At 42.3% G+C, this 17,635-nt stretch overlaps 1 protein-coding gene across 1 annotated transcript; it reads left to right on the forward strand.

Moving 5' to 3' along the window:
• The first annotated feature begins 968 nt into the window (after nt 1-968).
• On the forward strand, nt 969-8,621 carry GTF3A (general transcription factor IIIA). The gene is made up of 9 exons (XM_072134340.1): nt 969-1,179; nt 2,485-2,585; nt 3,496-3,592; nt 4,159-4,247; nt 5,216-5,289; nt 6,195-6,281; nt 6,909-7,135; nt 7,722-7,772; nt 8,216-8,621. Exons 1-9 carry the CDS (start codon nt 1,000-1,002, stop codon nt 8,384-8,386), a joined length of 1,077 nt encoding a protein of 358 aa, XP_071990441.1. The 5' UTR covers nt 969-999; the 3' UTR covers nt 8,387-8,621.
• Nucleotides 8,622-17,635: the final 9,014 nt, after the last annotated feature.

Consider the following 17,635-nt stretch of genomic DNA (forward strand, 5'->3'; position numbering starts at 1 on the left):
AGGTGAGTATCTGAGTTTAGTATTTTACTGTGGGGCACAATTAGAGGGGGAGCTGCAGGGGGGGGGGCATTATAAGAAGGGGGAGTCGCTGGGGGGCAATATAAGAAGGTAAGCAGCTGGGGGCACAATAAGAGGGAGAGCTGCTGGGCGGACACAATAAGAGGAGGAGCTGCTGCGGGAGCACAAAAAGAGGGGGCTTTAATTTGAGGGGGAGCTGGGGACACAATAACGGAGGAGCCACAATGTGACAGCAAGATGGGGCACAATGTAAGGGGGGAATGGAGGGCACTAAACCTGATGTGTGGGGGTGGAGTAATGGGCAGAGCAAAAAGCATGGTTTAGGTAAAAAAAAAAAACTTTTTTGTCAGTCTTTGTCTCTGACAAAATTTGGGAGGCTTATGATTCATAAATCTCCCCCAATATAAAGTGTCAGAACGGTTCTAATTGCCAATGGCAACCAATCAGAGCTCGGCTTTCATTTTACCACAGCTGTTTATAAAACTAAAGCTGAGCTCTGATTGGTTTCCATGGGTGACTAGAACAGTTTTACCTCAGACATTTCTGATAAGTCTCCCCCAATTAGTTTATTGATCTCTCCATAAAAAAAAAAAAAACATTCTGGGTTGCAAAATTTTAGAGACACAGAATCACTAATTCTGTTTTAATAGCCATTTCTGGAACTTTCACATTTCCAACCTGTCATCTCTGCCTTCAAAAAATATGGCGCGCACGGACTTCAAAGCTTTCCACGTGATCTGCCAAGCACGAACCATTAGAGACTTGTTAGGGGGGGGGAGGCGGTGAGTTGATACTGCGAGAGCTTAAAAACTAATGTACGATTTTAATAAAAATCACTTACAACACTAATAAGCGATCACATAAAATGATGTTAAACGTAATATTGAACGATGTGTAAATTGTAACTTGTCCGCGGGCCGACTCGTCCCCCCCTCACATAATGTGTTGTGATGGTACGGTCCTCTTAGAGAAAGCCGGACAATGGCGGTGTCCGTAGCTTCACGGTGTAACGTGATTGCGCCGCTGGAGCCAAGGGGCAGAATGGGGGAGACAGCGCCGCCGGTGGTGTATAAGCGCTACATCTGCTCCTTCTCGGATTGTAATGCCACGTACAACAAGAATTGGAAGCTGCAGGCCCATCTGTGCAAGCACACGGGCGAGGTGAGGCACGGGGGTAACTCCCTGGCACCGCCAGGGGGCGCTACAGAGGCACTGGGGGGGCAGATGGAAGTTGCAGCTATTTGGGTAATTCCCCTATATGGCACAGCTTTGGGGCGTCCATGGTCATGTCAAGGCTTGTCCACTGGCTGATCTGATCCAGCCAGCAGTCAGGTGGTGTTGGTTGTGTTCACATGTTGCGTTTGAATAGCGTTTAGAAGCGCAATTCAAGTGTATGTGTGTGAGAGAACAGGAAGCTGCTCCTGAACGCAGCAGTCTAGACCTAATGGCTTACACTCAGGAACTAGTAATGTAGGGTCAGAATACAGTTGTTAGTGTCTGATTGTAAGTGTTGGGTTCAAATGCATCAATGATCAGGTGCAACACTTTTAGGGTCATGCCACACGTCCGTTTTTGAAAACTCATCAGTTTTTGACCAGTTTTAATTGAGATAATTGAAATTTAAGTGGCCCCCTACTTAAGGACCTGTGACCTCTGAATCTCTCTGGATGTTACTATAGCCCAGACTGCAATGATCAGCTGTAAGGTGTCTGTGGTGAAGTTTTATTAATAATCCTTAGTTCCATTATAGCAAACATTTTTGAAACTCCAATTCTCACTGGGCAAAAAAAATAAACTATGAGCTACAGTTATAAAATATACATCTTGCCTTGCATACAAACTCAGCTTAAGAACAAACCCAAGTTCCCTATCTTGCGGTGGTGTAACTAGAAGCTGATGGGCCCCAGTGCAAAGTCTGTGCCAGGCCCCAGACTATAATCTATACTTTATAGTTCTAGTCTCCTCATATGGGAAAGTGACATCTTATGGGCCCCCTAAGCCTCTTGGGCCAAGGTGCAACCTCTGCACCCCCTCAAGTTACACCCCTGATATCATGTATGTAACCTGGGGACTGCCTGTAGTTGATTTTAAAAGGAAGGAAGCCATGGAAATAAAATATTACTAGTCACGTTGACCTGGATCTTTTGAAGTTTTTTTTTTTTTCCCGCTGTGTCAACAAAACCCGGAAGATTTACCATTGCTTTGAAAACCTAATGCTCTACTACTTGTGCCCCCATAGACTTCTATTGCCTTGTGTGATTTTCATCAGTGGAAAAAGGAGCAGGTTTTAAAAACAGTTTCCCCACGTTTCAATGGGGGGGGGGGGGGGGGACTAAGCAGTACACGGAGTGTTTCATTTTATTGTTAGACCATCTGGGGCCAAAATTACAAAATCTTGCAAAATTGTACAGCCCCTTCTAAAGGACACTAAACTCTTAATTTTATTTATTTTTTTTTTTTTCCCAGAGACCTTTCCCTTGCACTTATGAAGGCTGTGATAAAGGCTTCACATCTTTGTTTCACCTCAATCGTCACATTCTCACTCACACCGGGGAAAAACCTTGCAAGTAAGTGGCCTGCCGCCATGTCTAAAGGGGTTGTCTAGGAATTCTTTAAAAAGCCATGGGAGGGGGGGGGCGGGTTGTACATTAATTTATTTTCTATTTTCTATTTTTTTTTTTTTTTTTGGGCATACTGGTAGTTACACAAAAAGTTGTTTTTTTTTACCATCTCAAAGTTCTCAGACAGTTTTCCAGTGATTTATCTTTATAATGCAGATATTGGGGTGTATTTTTATTTTTCCAAAAATACAAATTCCAGCCATAGGGAAAATTGGAAGTGGTTGCTTAAATATTTAACTTCTCCAACTTTTTTAAGTTATAAAAAAAAAAAAAACTTGTATGCCAGATTAACGCCTTCCAACAAGATCAAAAAGATGCAACTTTTCCGACTCGAGAGATAAGTGCAAGCTGTGGGGGTTTGGGCAGTTGTAATGAAAGTAAAGTAGCCTTGTTCTGGTGTGAACAGGCACAGTAGAAAGCTTTGGGCCAGAGCAGGGTAAGTACACTATTCATCACTATTCATTCCCTCTAGTGGGTGGAGGGTCGTGTTGAGCTAGTTCAATACTATGGTAGGGTTGGTTATTGCAGAACACAGCGCTGGGGTATCTCCAAGGTTCCCAGTCAGAGTGCCAGAGATGGCCCAAACTGTGCTCAGTAACTTCCAACAATCCCATGGTATTAAAATGAGTAGCAGGGTGCCCCTTCTTTGTTCAACCCATTACTGAGAACAGATCTCCATTCTCTGGGCAGTTGGCGATACAATTCTTGTGATTGGGGGGGGGGGGGTAGTATAGCAGTCAGACCCTCTTAGGAGAACTTTGCCCAAACGCTTTTTTTATGGTTCTGTAATTGGCTGTATGATTTTCCCTTTTTTTTTTTTTTTTTTTTTTTCTCTATAAATCTTGTTGCTTTTCAGATGTGAAGCAGAAAACTGTAACTTGGCCTTTACTACAGCGTCCAACATGAGGGTGCACTTTAAAAGGGCTCATGCTACCCCTGCACACGTCTACGTGGTATGTTATTTTGATTTCGAAATGGAGGGGGGGGGGCGGAGAGAGAAGGGTCAAGCATTTTGGCAGATAAACTGTGTAAGTCATTTAAGAAATGCCCAGTTTGCTATGTATAGTAAATGTTATGTATATGTATTTTTTTAAGCCATAAGTGGGTGTGGATCACAATGGGTGAGGACATATCATTGAGAAGCTGCTCCTCCTGTTTTGGACATTGAAAACTGCTTCTGAAAAACAGAATGCAGACTCTTCTGGATATTGAACGGTTCCCGATTTATTTAAATACAGAAAGGTTTTCAGGTTGCCACCCATCCATACTCCACTTTTAAACACCTAAAAATTTTCTGGGTTAAAAGGAGTGATGTCTGCTCTCAGGTAAGAGCTGACTCCTGTCACTTATATTAAACGACAGGAACAAACAATCGCTAATAACTTTACAGTTTCATAATGATTGCATTAAAATTTATACTTTGACAAGTAAGCTTTTGGGAGCACTGAAGGTGTAGCCGTGCTTCATGCAGCTCTGGGTTTCTTCTGCCTGTGAGTTATGCTGTTTTCTATGTTCCCAGTGTTATTTCGCAGATTGTGGACAGCAGTTCAAGAAACATAACCAGCTAAAGATTCATCAGTACATACACACCGACCAGCAACCCTTCAAGTAAGTTAGCAGCAGTGTAGTAGTAACAGGCTTAAGCCAACCATTATACTGCGTGCACGTCAATATACTTCCAATTTTATTCGAGCTAAACTCCGCAATGCACCTCACGGCATTTCTCTGCAAATTATTGAGCAGGTCCTATTCCTGCAATATGGACAAGGGTGGCGTGCGCCATGCTCACAGTATACCCTGGCCACAAACAGGGGATCACTTTCCTTTGTTTGTGACCTGTAATGCACACACCGTCTTGTGCATGTAATTTCAGATAACTCTGGTCACTCTGACCACTGTGTTTGGGACAGAACTCCATGCATCATGGTGATTAGTTTTCACGCTGCTGTTGTATCATATAGCATTATGATGCCTCAGGCATTGTGATTGGCCGGTGGAATGGGTGGACTGACCACAGTTTGAAGGCAATATATGGATGAGACTTGGAGGACCTGTCACCAGATTTTGACCGCCCCCAAGACTAACAATCGCGGGTCTCTCGCCTTTCAAACAATGGGAAACTATACACAATGTATGTGATTACATTAATCGACAGCAGGCTCCATGGAGGATGGAAAGGAGTAGAAGTCCATGGAGGCAGCTGTGATTTCATGTGGTCAGATACATGCATGGGGTACAGTTTGCTATTATTAAGAGACTAAAGGACCTGAGATGATGTCCCACTGGTAACATGACATAAACTGACCAGTAAGGAGGCATAAGGCATGGGGAGGATTAGATGGGAGGGACTAGCCGAGCAGGACATGCCCTCTTTGATGCCAGATAATATAAGATGAAAGGTAATTTATGTGGATGTAAGCGAAACAATTAGTTATTAGAGCTCTATAGGAACCTGTCGCTGGCTTTATGTGCCAATGTGGTGACAGGTTCTCTTTGAGAATCTGAAGCAGGTCTTTTGTTTGTGCTCACTCCCATTTGAGTTGTTTTTGTTTTTTTTTTTTTTTGTTTGCCAACAGATGCATTCATGAAGGATGTGATAAAAGCTTTTCTTCACCTTCAAAGCTCAAGCGCCATGAGAAAATTCATGCAGGTTTGTCAAATGCTATGCTCTTTTGGCAATCATTAGGGTGCTTCCACACGTTCAGTTTTTCACATGCAGTTTTTGATGTCCAAACCAGGAGTGGAGTGCAAATGGAGGAAGAGTAGCACTTCTCAAAGATCTGTTCTTGCCCATTATGATCCACACCTGGGTTCAAAAACTGCATCTGAACTGAAAAAAAATAAAAATAAATAAATATTAATATTACTTTTTACTATTATTGTACTTTTTGTGCTCATACTTGTATTATATGAAGGGACATCAATGGTATTAAAACATTTGCAAAGAGAAAAAAAAAAAAAAAAACGTGTCGATACACCTTGAGGGTGCGGTCTCATGTACCGCTAGGGACCGGGCTCTGGCCTGATGGCAAATGCATTTCTATGGAAATGCAAGCTATCGGAAACCAGAACCCAGTGTCTAACCCATTGTTTTAATGCAAAACACCAGATTACAGATCGCTTGCGTTTCCACTAAAACGCATATGCGATCAGGCCGAGGTGCTTTAAACTCAATTATGTATGTGTTTTTAATTGCCCCTTAGAGATGGCATGTGCATAGATGTCATGATACTGGCCCACTTCAAACCGCTATATCTTGCACCTTGCAAAAAAATGTTTTGGTCCTATTAGAGGATCCTTTTCTAGTTTCCCACTCCCAGTTCTCTGGATTTCTGTGCTACCTAGAAACACAATTCTAGTGATGTATATTATATATCAGTTTTGCAGGTCAGAACTGTATTGTACCATCTCGGTGGCCAGATCAGTAACGTAGCACCCTGGCCTTTCAGGAGCCCTCTCCATCGTAACTTGCTATGCTGTAGTATGTCCTGCTCATAAAGACATGGGAAATGTGAACTCCATGTCTAAATTTTTTCCAAATTTTCTTTTCTTCAGGTTACCCATGCTTAAAAGATGATGATTGTCCTTTTGTTGGAAAGACTTGGTCTGCGTACCTAAAACATGCTGCAGCTCTTCACTCAGGTAAACTCTATGGCTTCAGGTTGATTAACCCTTTGACATAATGAGGTTTTGCATTACTGTGCTGCCATAGAGCCTTTCTTTACATATCATAAAGGCAGTGCAGAACTTAAAGTATGTATTTTGGTAAACTACCTTATATCCTGCACCCCACATTTACACACATTACAAAAAACATGAGGTAAGGTAGCTAACACCTCTCCCTCTGCTTGTACTGTGCAAGTATGGAGCCTGGTAGATTGCCCATAGTGATTTACTTCCAATGTGCTTTGGTACCCTGGCATTTAGGAGTTTTAAAAGTAGAGCCAATGCCAAAAAATACTGCTTGACCTCTAATATCTAGCTTGAATATTTAGACTCCACTGTGAAATTGTTAAAGCCAAAATGGTTCTAATGGGAATTGGCAATTGTCCTGAAAGTGGCTCAATTATACATATGTAAATTTGAAACAAAGGAAAAAACTACATTTGGAGGATCTGGGGTATCAGACATGGAATATATACTGTACACAAACTATTCTTGGGGAGAATCAATTTCTTTATCACTTTGTAATGTGAATTACTTGCATTTAACTATAGTTGCTTGTCCTTGCGTCTGATTCTGGTATCTGCCTTGCATTTTCTTCAACAGAAATGACCTGTGACATCTGTAATCGTCAATTCAAAAGCAAATCAAACCTGAAAGATCACAAGAAAACCCACAGAGAAGAGAGAATAGTCTATCGCTGCACACGAGAGAACTGCAACAGAACTTACACTACAAAGTTCAACCTTCAAAACCATATTGTTTCTTTCCATGAGAACTTGAGGCCTTTTGTCTGTGAACATGAAGGCTGCGGAAAAAGCTTTTCGATGAAGGTAAGGTGATGTATTGTGTAATGGGTTACAATGACCCTCGCAGTGATTGGTCATTGATATTCTGGAAGTTAAACAAATCTGCTACAAAGGTAGCAAATAAAACTACATTCAGTGCCGGGCTTTAACACCTGACTTACAGACAACCCCTAGTTACAAACAGACCTCTTGATGTTGGTAATTTTATTGTACTTTAGTCCAAGGCTACAATGATCAGCTATAACAATTATCAAAGGTGTCTGCAAATAAGATGCATTGTTAATCCTGGTTCTGACAACCCAAAAGCTTTAAATCCAATTGTTAGAGACCAAAACATTTTTAGCTGGGGTTACAATTATAAAATATACAGTTCCGACTTGGATACAAATTCAACTTGAGAACAAACCTACAGAACCTATCTTGTACCCAGGACTGCCTGTGTATGGAATGGAAAATTTGGGCTGTTCCGTTGTTCAACTTTAATTTTTATATCCCGCTTTAGTTCAGGTAGAGGTGTATAGCAAAACTGTAGAGATCTGTAACAAACAAGTGTACAACCGTATAATATTGCACAAGTTCATTACATACTGTAACATTCACTTTCTTACAGCAAAGCCTGGCAAGACATGTCAATACCCATGACCCAGAGAAGAAAAAGATGGTAAGGATTACCATTGCCTTTACTTGTTTCACAAGGTGGTGCTGGTCTAAAGAACCAGACTTGAAGAAGTTCTGAGCATGCCTTACTTTTATTCATGGATGGCTAAATAGTCACCAAGCTGCTTGTTGAGCTTGATCACTTTCAATTTGCAACAAAAATTTGCATGTTTTGTACAGTGCTGACCCAGCATGGTAAGAACTTAAAAGCATGGATCATTAACCTCTCAGATGAGGTGGTCCATTGTTGACCACTGCATCTGAGTGGTTACTTGCATTTCTTTTAATGGTGTACTAATGGCTCTTAGGCTTGTCGGTCATATCTCGCTATTGAGAACTACCTGATGCCGGAATTGGCATAGACTGCAATACAATTACCTTTTACATAAATGATCTCTGTGCCACACTATTGCTGGGCCTGTCTGCTAACTTTCTGTTTTTACCTAGGTAAAAGCACCACGACCTGTTAGAAGCCTTGCATCTCGCCTCTCTGGATACAAGCCAAGGAAGTCAAAGAAAAAGAAACCCAATGCTCCTTCCTCAAAGCCAGCAGATAAGGTCCCTAATGTCAAAGCACCGGACTCTTTGCTAGTATTGGAAAACCTGACCCTTAAGTAATCCTCCAGTGTTTGATACAGTAAAGCAGAATATATTATGTTAATATTCCTTTATGCTCCTTCACCCATTTCTTTGGGAGGCTTATGTTATGTTTCCTCAGTATGGTTATATTTCACGTTGTTTTTTTGTATTCAGTTTATAGCACTTTTCCTTAACTGCTGGATGAAGGTTTGGGGCATTGAAAAGTGAGGTTGCCCTTATATGCTGCTGTATTAAAGCAGTGATGCAAATGTAACCCTTTGACTTTCATGGAGTTTGTTATTCCACTTTTCCATGTGGATATTCTGCATCATAAACTGGCACATGATGGATGCCACGGCTTAGACCTCCTTATCCCATCAGGTGGCCATGACAATGGGCAATCTATGCCATGCTCTTCCTGGTAAAGATTTGTGTAAATACCTGTCCCCTGCATGTCCTCCTGGTGTGAAGGGAAAAATTGCAATTACTACAGGTTCACAAACTTGAAATTTCCTAAATGAGCCACAATTTTTACATGCTATGTTTCTCTAAAACCCCCCACTCCATAAGTGGGGGGGGGGGGGGGCTTATCTTTAAAGGTTGTCAACTTTCAGCAAACAATTGGGTTTTTTTTTCCCTCCTAATATACTTTCTGTACCAATTCCTCCAGGGTTTTCTAGATTTCTGCTTGGTCCTTCTATATGAAGCTTCACTGTCTACTTGTGGATAGAACCATTGTCCCTTGCTTTAAAGGGTTTTTCCCACAGGATAGGGCCTAACTTGCTGATTGGCTGGAGTCCGTGATTAGACCCCCAACAGATCATGAGAACAAGGGGGGGGGGGGGGGGTGTAGTAGGTACCTCTATCAGATCCTTTGTCACTCCCCCAGATGAATGGAACAGACGGCCGCGCATGAATATTCTGCTCCGTTCATCTCTATATGGAGCTGAGGAAGGCTGCTAAGTGTGGGACATGGGAACCCATTGGACTGGGTGATCTGTGGGGGGGACGGGACTCATCAGTAACTTAGCCTAACTTGCTCTGTGAGGAAAACCCCCTTTACAAATTAAGCAGAATTTCAAAAAGAAACGGGGCTGCAACGTGCTTCTTACTTTGTGCATCTAGGGTGCCTAGAAAAACAATGCCACCACATAAATTGTAAATGCAACTCTACCAACCAAATACTGCATTCAGACTAGACCGGAGACCCTTCATCTCAGATTATCTTGGTAAGGAACTTTAGAAAAAGTCTAACCTAACTTGCATTAAACAGTGTTAATCCAGAGGGAGGCAAAACCCTGCAAGGCTGACTCCAATTGGCCCAAAGCAGGTAAAAAATGTCTTCCTGATACTCTGAGCACCATATGATTGGGTTACTCCCTGGATCAACAAACTACTTATACACACCTCAGGTACACAAGTAAAAAATTCCCTTTCCTGAATCCCACTATTTCTGTGTACCACGATTCATTCTCTTCTCCATGTGTTGCTCAGCTGTCACACGCTGTTTGTATCAGGACCCAGAGCAGGTGAGGACCTCCTAAGCTGCACTCGCTGCTTACCAATCTCTTGCACCAGTGAACGCTTCCATCGGTGCAGACTGCAGTTCAAGGCTTGACCAGCTGCATGTGGGCTGTGCACCCCCCATCTAAGATTTTAACCCCTTCCCGACATTTGACGTACTATTACTGCATGGCGGGAGGTGCGTTCCCGCAAAATGCAGTAATAGTACGTCAAGCTTCTGGCGCCGGCTCCTAAACGGAGCCGGCGCCAGAAGCTGCGGGTGTCGGCTATATATTATAGCCGACACCTGCCTCTAACACCCGCGATCGGAGATTTCTCCGATCGCGGGTGTTAACCCCTAACACGCCGTGGTCGTGGGCATTTTAGCTGGAATCGGAGTGCCCCCCCCCCCCCCCGGCACTTACCGGGGGTCCGCTGCTCTGATCACAGCCCCGGGACTGCGCGATTATTCTTCCGGGGGCCGGGTCCGTGCCTTCTGGCAGGACCTGGCTGTGACACACTGAGCATGCGCAGCATGTCACATAATACAGTGTAATACATCTGTATTACACTGTATTAGGTGAAGAATAGCTTGAACAAGTGATCAGTGGATCACTTGTTCAAGCGAACCTGTAAAAGTAAAGAAAAAAAGTAAACACTAATTCAACACACTTTTGAATAAAAATAATTAATTAAAAAGTCCCCTAAACAGAAACATTCCCTATACACATCTAATAAAGTGAAAAAAACTGAAAATCACCAAAATACCCCACATATTTGGTATCACCGCGTCCGTAACAATCTGTACAATAAGTCAGAAACATTATTGGACCCGTACGGTGAACGCTGTAAAAACTAAATGCAAAAAACTCACCAAAAATGTAAATTTTCATAAAATCCCTTCACAAAAATGTTCCAAAAAGTGATAAAAAAAAAAGTTATGTGCACCAAAATGGTACCACTGAAAAGAACAACTCAACACGTAAAAAATAAGCTCTAAACTAGCACTGTCAACCAAAAAATATTAAAGTTATATCTCCGAAAAGATGGTGATGCAAAAACAAATGAGATTTTCTTTATATTCGTTTTTCCTGTAAAATATATAAAAAAACTATACAAATGAGGTATCACCGTAATCGTAGTGATCTAGAGAATAAAAATATTATAGTATTTTTAGTGTACGGTGTACGACCCCCAAAATATACAAAAAAAAGAACCCAAAATTGACAATTTTCTTTTCCTCCATACATTAAAGAGTTAATAAAATCTCATCAAAAAGCTACAGGCCCACTAAAATGAAGTATTTGTAAAGTGCATCTCATGTCGCAAAAAATAAGCCCTTATATGTCCAAATTGCCAAAAAAAATAAAGATTGTATAGCCAATAAAATGTGACAATGCATAATCTGCTCTGAATGGCGCCATGCCCTGGCGTGTGTCCATACAGCAGGTTACCACCACATATGGGGTATTGGCGCCATGCCCTGGCGTGTGTCCATACAGCAGGTTACCACCACATATGGGGTATTGTTATACACGGGAGGGATTGGGTATCAAATTTTGTGGAGTGTTTTGGTATTTTATCCACTGAGAATTTGTACATTTTATGAAAAACACATTAATTTAGTAAAAAAAATAAATTTCAAAATTGCATCCGATTGTGTTTTAACCCCTGTAAACCAATTAAAGGGTTAACAAACTTCATAAAAGTTGTTTTACGTACGTTGAGGGGTGTAGTTTCTATAATGGGGTAATTTATGGGGTTTTACTTTTATTTAGGCCTCTCAAAGTGACTTCAAACCTGAGGGGGTCCCTCAATAGCAGGATTTTGCTTTTTTATGAAAATGTGAAAAATTGCACCTAACGTTCAAAGCCCCATAACAGCTTACAAAAATGATAGTATGTATAAAAAACCATGGAGGCATAAAGTAGACATTTGGTGAATGTTAGTTATTACATTTTCTGGTGTTATGACTCATGTGTGGAAAAAGTAGAACATTTTGAATTTCAAAAATTGAGAATTTTTCCAAATTTTCACCAAATATCTGGTTTTCTCATAAATAAATGCAAAACATACCACCAAAATTTTGTAACTAACATGAAGTAAAAAGTGTCACGAGAAAACAATTTCAAAATTACTTGGATATGTTAAAGCGTTCCAAAGTTATAACCAGTTATAGTGACACAGGGCAGATTTGAAAAAATGGGCCGTGTCAGGAAGGTGAAAAGTGGCTTCAGCGTTAAGGGGTTAAACAAGATGGAAATGGCTGCACTCATATTCTACAGATCAGAAGAAAGGCACTGGGAAGGATTCCCTGCATTATCTCTAGAGTGAGTAGGGAAACAGGGCTTTGGGGTTGGTGAACACTTTGGTGGAGTTGGCAGTATGGCTTACTGACCCCACAGCCCTGTTCTGTGCAGTAACTTATCTATATGTGCCCCTGAATTTTGGGGCATAAACTGGTGATTTAGTCAAATACAACACCAGATTTATCCAGCTTCAGATACACTGGAAAATGGGCAGTATAAAACTCGTCTGTGTGCAATCAGTTATTGTAAATCTGCCCAACTTTTCCAGAAATGCTGTTTGACCAAAAGATACAGGGCATCTGTAAATGGCTACATCTGCCTACATGCACTATATTGTAGCATGCTGGCTTTGGCAGTAGAAAAACAGGTTTTCCTCATCCACGTGATATGGTTTCTTTGTTATACTATCTCAGTGCTGCAGTAGCTCCTTCCTCTGCCTTTACTGACAATCCCTGGAGAGTGTCCTATAAATCTGCTCTCACAAGAGGGGAGGAACTGCTGCTTCCTTCTCAGAGGAGGTCATCATGTGACACTACTCGCGGTATGTAGCAGAGCTCAGTGTATTCAGCACTGTGGATGCAGAGGGCTCTTGCACAGAATGAGGCACAAGATCTCCCGTTTCTTATCAGTCCTTTCTCTGCACATCATGCTGCTCCCCTCCCCTACCTTGTCATTGGCAGTATCTGCTCTGTGCAGTGAAGCTATTAACCCTTAGTGCTCACAGCACAGGCTGTAGACTTCATGTAACTGTTTTACTTATGATCTCTTTCACTTATTACATGTTCCCTGCTCCTCCATGTGATGGAAGCTGTCAGGCTAGTCACCATATACATCCTGTGTGTTCAGTGGATTTAATGCTAAATTATATTGGGAGACCACAAGGCATCATGGGTTCTGTGGGCAGAGTGTATTGGACTCGACTTCAGGACAGGAAGACATTAGTCTCCGCCCACTTTACTCCTAGCTTGAAAGATTTTTGTCAAGCACTTTCAGGGTGTAGTTGCACTTACTACTAACATGGCATTTACAAACGTAGCACTAGGGGACGGGGGTAGGTCTCGGTGTGCATGTGTTTCGGTAATTAGAACCCAGTTTCTTGAATTAAAGCAATGGAAGACGCCTAGTTATGGTTACTGATAGAAACGATCAGGCTGAGCCCTGTCCTCATACTCTAGTGCTACTTTTGTGAATGGAAGTACAATTTAGAAATGTTTTTTTTTTTTTCAATGTGCCATAAGGCTGCAACTAGGTGTTCCCCTCTGTGTGTGCCCCATCACTCCAAACTCTCTCTCTCTCTCTTGCTTGATTGCATCTATAAAGAAAATTGTGGAGAATAAGTGGTGTTTTTTTTTTTTCTTCTTCTTCTTCTCCCTGAAGCACCAACACACAAGGTCATGATTTATTTTCGGGTTTTGTGGTGGCAAGTTCTCTTTTAGACCGTCATGGACCCTTGATTGTAAAAAGATTGTGACCTCCCCAATGATCTAGAAGTTTTAAGGAGATTAAATACTATCTAAGTTTTAGGGGGAAAAAAGTCACGCTTCTTCATGCCTCCAGAGATTGAGGGAGATTCAATGGAGGCTAGGTTCTCCGATCCATGGGCTGGCTTCTCCCCAGTCAGATCCCACCTCTGTACAATTACTTATAAATGAGGAGAAGGAACACACAACTAAATGTCAAGGTCATTCTGTGGATTATATCTTAACATGATTTAAATAACAGTATTTCAAGCTTATTTCATAATTTGTTCATACAGTATTCTAAAACACAGAATAAAAATGTAAAAGAACACTGATTAAAATTAGAGAACACTTTCAGATACCTGCAAGTTGTTGGCATTAATCAGGTACCTGGTGCTAATTTCTTTATTTTATAAACCCTATGTGGCAGCCTACTTTCCAATTTTTACCAACTGTAAAAAGGGTGTAGAGTTCCAAAGCGACTGAAACCCTCCAGCAGCAAGTTGTCCAGATGAAGGCTAAAGGGGGTGACCCTACCAGCCATAGAAGCAAAAGTTGGTCAATCCAAGTCTTTTATTTCTAGAATATTGTATCTTTACAACACCATTCAAGTTCCCCAAGAAGGCTTGTCACCCTATAAAGAGAGATGCAAGAGAGGACAGGATAATGCAGAGAATCTCCATTGGTGATTGTTTCAACACTGCAGCTGGAATTTTGCCAGTTCAGCACTGAACAGTGTAAGGATCAGTCTCAACAGCGTCTCAGCAATCGAGCATTAGAACTGAGAGAAACTCTTTAGTTACCAAACTTCTCATTAGCAGAAAGAATCAAAAGGCTAGATTCACCTTTGCTGAGGAGCATGTTGTGTGAACAGCAGCAAGGGGTGTATAGTTCATTTTAGTGATGAAAGCAAGTATAATTTACTCAGTCTGATGGGAAACATTGGGGTAGATTTACTTACCCAGTCCGTTCGCGATCCAGTGGCGCGTTCTCTGCAGTGGATTCGGGTCCGGCCGGGATTCATGAAGGTAGTTCCTCTGACGCCCACCAGGTGTTGCTGCTGCGCTGAAAAGCATCTGAACGTGCTGGAGTACACCGGGCCGGACCAAGTGAAGGTAAGCGCGTCCCAAGCGACACGCTTCTCTTTTTAAATGCAGCGGTTTTTCCGAATCCGTCGGGTTTTCGTCGATTTCCATCGCGTGCATGCCGGCGTCAATGCGCCACAATCCGATCGCGTGCGCCAAAATCCCGTGGCAATTCAGGTACAATCGGTGCAAATCGGAAATATTCGGGTAACACGTCGGGAAAACGTGAATCGGGCCCTTAGTAAATGACCCCCATTATTTTCATCGATAAACTGTGGAAAAACCGAACCCAAAGTATCTAAAGAAGTCAGTGATAGGTGGTGGAGCAAGTGTCATGACTTGGGGCATGTTATAAGCAGCAGAAATTGGACCTCACACACCTGCATTCACTCTGCCATGTAGCTGTATGAATCAGATCCTTCTTCAACAACACGTGGTTCCTTCCTTGTGATCATCACTCAATCACCCAGCATATTTCATGCAGTACAATGCCCCCTGTCACACAGAAAAATGGGTAAAGCAGTTCCTTAAAGAAAATATTGAAACAATGAAATAGCCCAGAGTCCTGATCTATACCCAATAGAAAACCTCTTTATAATCCTATGGCCAAATAACCCACAACAGTCACAGAACTGTGGAAGAGACTAAGAGGAGTGGAGCAGAATCCCAGCAGATTATTTGTGAGAGTCTAGTGATGTCCTGTGACCGCGGATGTGCTGAAGTCATTTACAGCAAGGGCCTGTACACATCCAAACTGCTTGTACATGTATTTATAAAGTGTTAGCGCCAGTTTTGTGTCGCGGCTGCTCTGTGTCCGATAAGACAGAAAAAATGTGCACCTAAAGGGATATGTTACTGCTTAGGCATATAACTATGTTTTTTCCTGTTAAAGTTGTATCTTGGCCATAAATACAGGCCGTTTTTTTACCTGTATGAGCATGTATGGCAAGGTATCCGTACCGCGGGGGAGATTTATCATAAGTCTCTTAGAGCAGAACTCTCTCAGAGCTCAGCTTTAGTTTCATAAACAACTGTGGGAAAATGAAAGCTGAGTTCTGATTGGTTTCCATGGGCAACTAGCACAGTTTTACCCCCAGAAACTTGATGATAAATCTCCCTCAGTATCCATATAATATATGGTGGGCTGGCAAACGATGGCAGGCTGACAGAATGCACCTCCCACTGATTCTGGTCTCCCTGGATACTGCACGTATATATACAGGAGCACACTGTGCACACCTGTATACAGCATGTATGTATCCCGATGATCTCCAGTGAAATATCAATTCTACGGGGCTCATTTACTAAGGGTCCATGGAGCGCATTTTCGTTGGGTTTCCCAACGATTTGCGCTGCATTTAACAGGATTTTGGCGCACGCGATCGTATTTTGCATGCGACACAAATTGGGGGGCGTGGCCGTCAGACAACACGGCGGAAACTAACTTCGCGCAGGATTTAACATTTCGAATTGTGTCGCAAGACACGCACTTACAAGCACCGGGAAGAAGCAGGTGAACTCCTGCAGACCTCAGCGGGGAAGCAACCGATGCAGGAACTCGGGCGCACGAGCTTCGTGAATCACGCCGGACTTCATCTTCGTCGGACCGTCCGAATCGGGGATCGCTACCTGACCAGGTAAGTAAATGTGCCCCTATATTGTCATGACATTGCTCTGTAAAAGGTCATTCAATAAAGGATTTCAAGAAAAATTTTACAGATCTTGGCATCACGATCCCTAATTCCATCCAGATACGCAATGGATTCTGAGCGCTCGTAGCCGCTTCTGATAGACCTACAAATAATAACATGTTACACGTTAGTTCATGGTCATTTTCAGTGCGTCTTTCGGATGGGTTTAATGGCCGTTTTATTGGCAGTCATCTAGCGAGCGGCTCGAAAATGACACTTTTTCAGGAAGCCAGAATCCGGCTGTGTACCGGACAATACAACTTTTAACACAAGACGCTTTGTGCGACAGCCTCCCTACAATTAAAGTTAAAATTCCCCAGTGGGCAATGTTATTTTTTTAATGGGTAACTCCCAGCCCCGTCTCCGCAGGAGGGATATGTTTTTTTTCTCTCTGCACATTACATAGCCTGCAGCTTTCTACACGCTGCCAAGTTCAGCTGCAGAGATTGTGAAAGGTGCTTTGTCTGGCAGTGCGGGACATATCTATGACCTTATTAAACAAGAAGAGAAATCTTTTTTTCCCCAAGTTTTTTTTTTTAGCAACAGTAATTCCGCTAATTTTACAGTCAGTTGAACAAGAATAGATTGATTTGTTGAAGTCTTCACAAAGGAGATCAGGACTATACTGTCTCCATTGGCATAACCCACACTTCGATATTCGGGAGGGCTATTAGGGATGTGTAGAATGGGGGGGAACGTCTTGCCGTCACCTGCCTGAGCTCCCAGGTGCTGACCCCTCTCTTTTTCCAGGCTTCCTGTCATAGGAAAAACCAAGATGTGCCATTGTGCAATACAACAGAACGTTTTTCCAATGATTGCGTTGTTTGGCTTCTGCAAACACAGGACCCGGGATAATACGAGGGGGAAAAGGCCAACGGAAGGTCACGATGGGTTAAATTTAGCTAACATCTTAAGGTTATAGCTTAACAAGGGAGATTGCCCAGAGACATGTCGTTTGTTTCTTCTTTCTCTTCTTCGTTCTATTCAATGTGACAGCTTAACAAAGTTTTTATATGTTGGGGTCTTTCTCCCCTTTCAGGCTAAAGAAAAGTGAATTTAAAAGAGATGCAGGTGGGAAAGTGCATGATTTTTGCATCGGGGGTTGGAAATTGGCCCCCTGCCTAGACGAATGAATGCAAAAATAATTTGTTGGGGTTTCTCCAGGCAATTCGGAGGTGAAGTTACTGCTGGAAGGTAAATAAATTCAGCTTTTTAAATGGCCCCTTTGTCTGGTGTCTGG

Source organism: Engystomops pustulosus, chromosome 2, assembly GCF_040894005.1.
Source record: "Engystomops pustulosus chromosome 2, aEngPut4.maternal, whole genome shotgun sequence".
Lineage (NCBI taxonomy): Eukaryota > Metazoa > Chordata > Amphibia > Anura > Leptodactylidae > Engystomops > Engystomops pustulosus.

Bases quoted from the DNA above. Each gene is read 5' to 3' on its own strand.
- GTF3A (XM_072134340.1), top strand. From the start codon at position 1,000: ATGGCGGTGTCCGTAGCTTCACGGTGTAACGTGATTGCGCCGCTGGAG. The intron at 2,586-3,495 runs GTAAGTGGCCTG...GTTGCTTTTCAG, and splicing joins ACCGGGGAAAAACCTTGCAA to ATGTGAAGCAGAAAACTGTA. The intron at 6,282-6,908 runs GTAAACTCTATG...TTTCTTCAACAG, and splicing joins TGCTGCAGCTCTTCACTCAG to AAATGACCTGTGACATCTGT.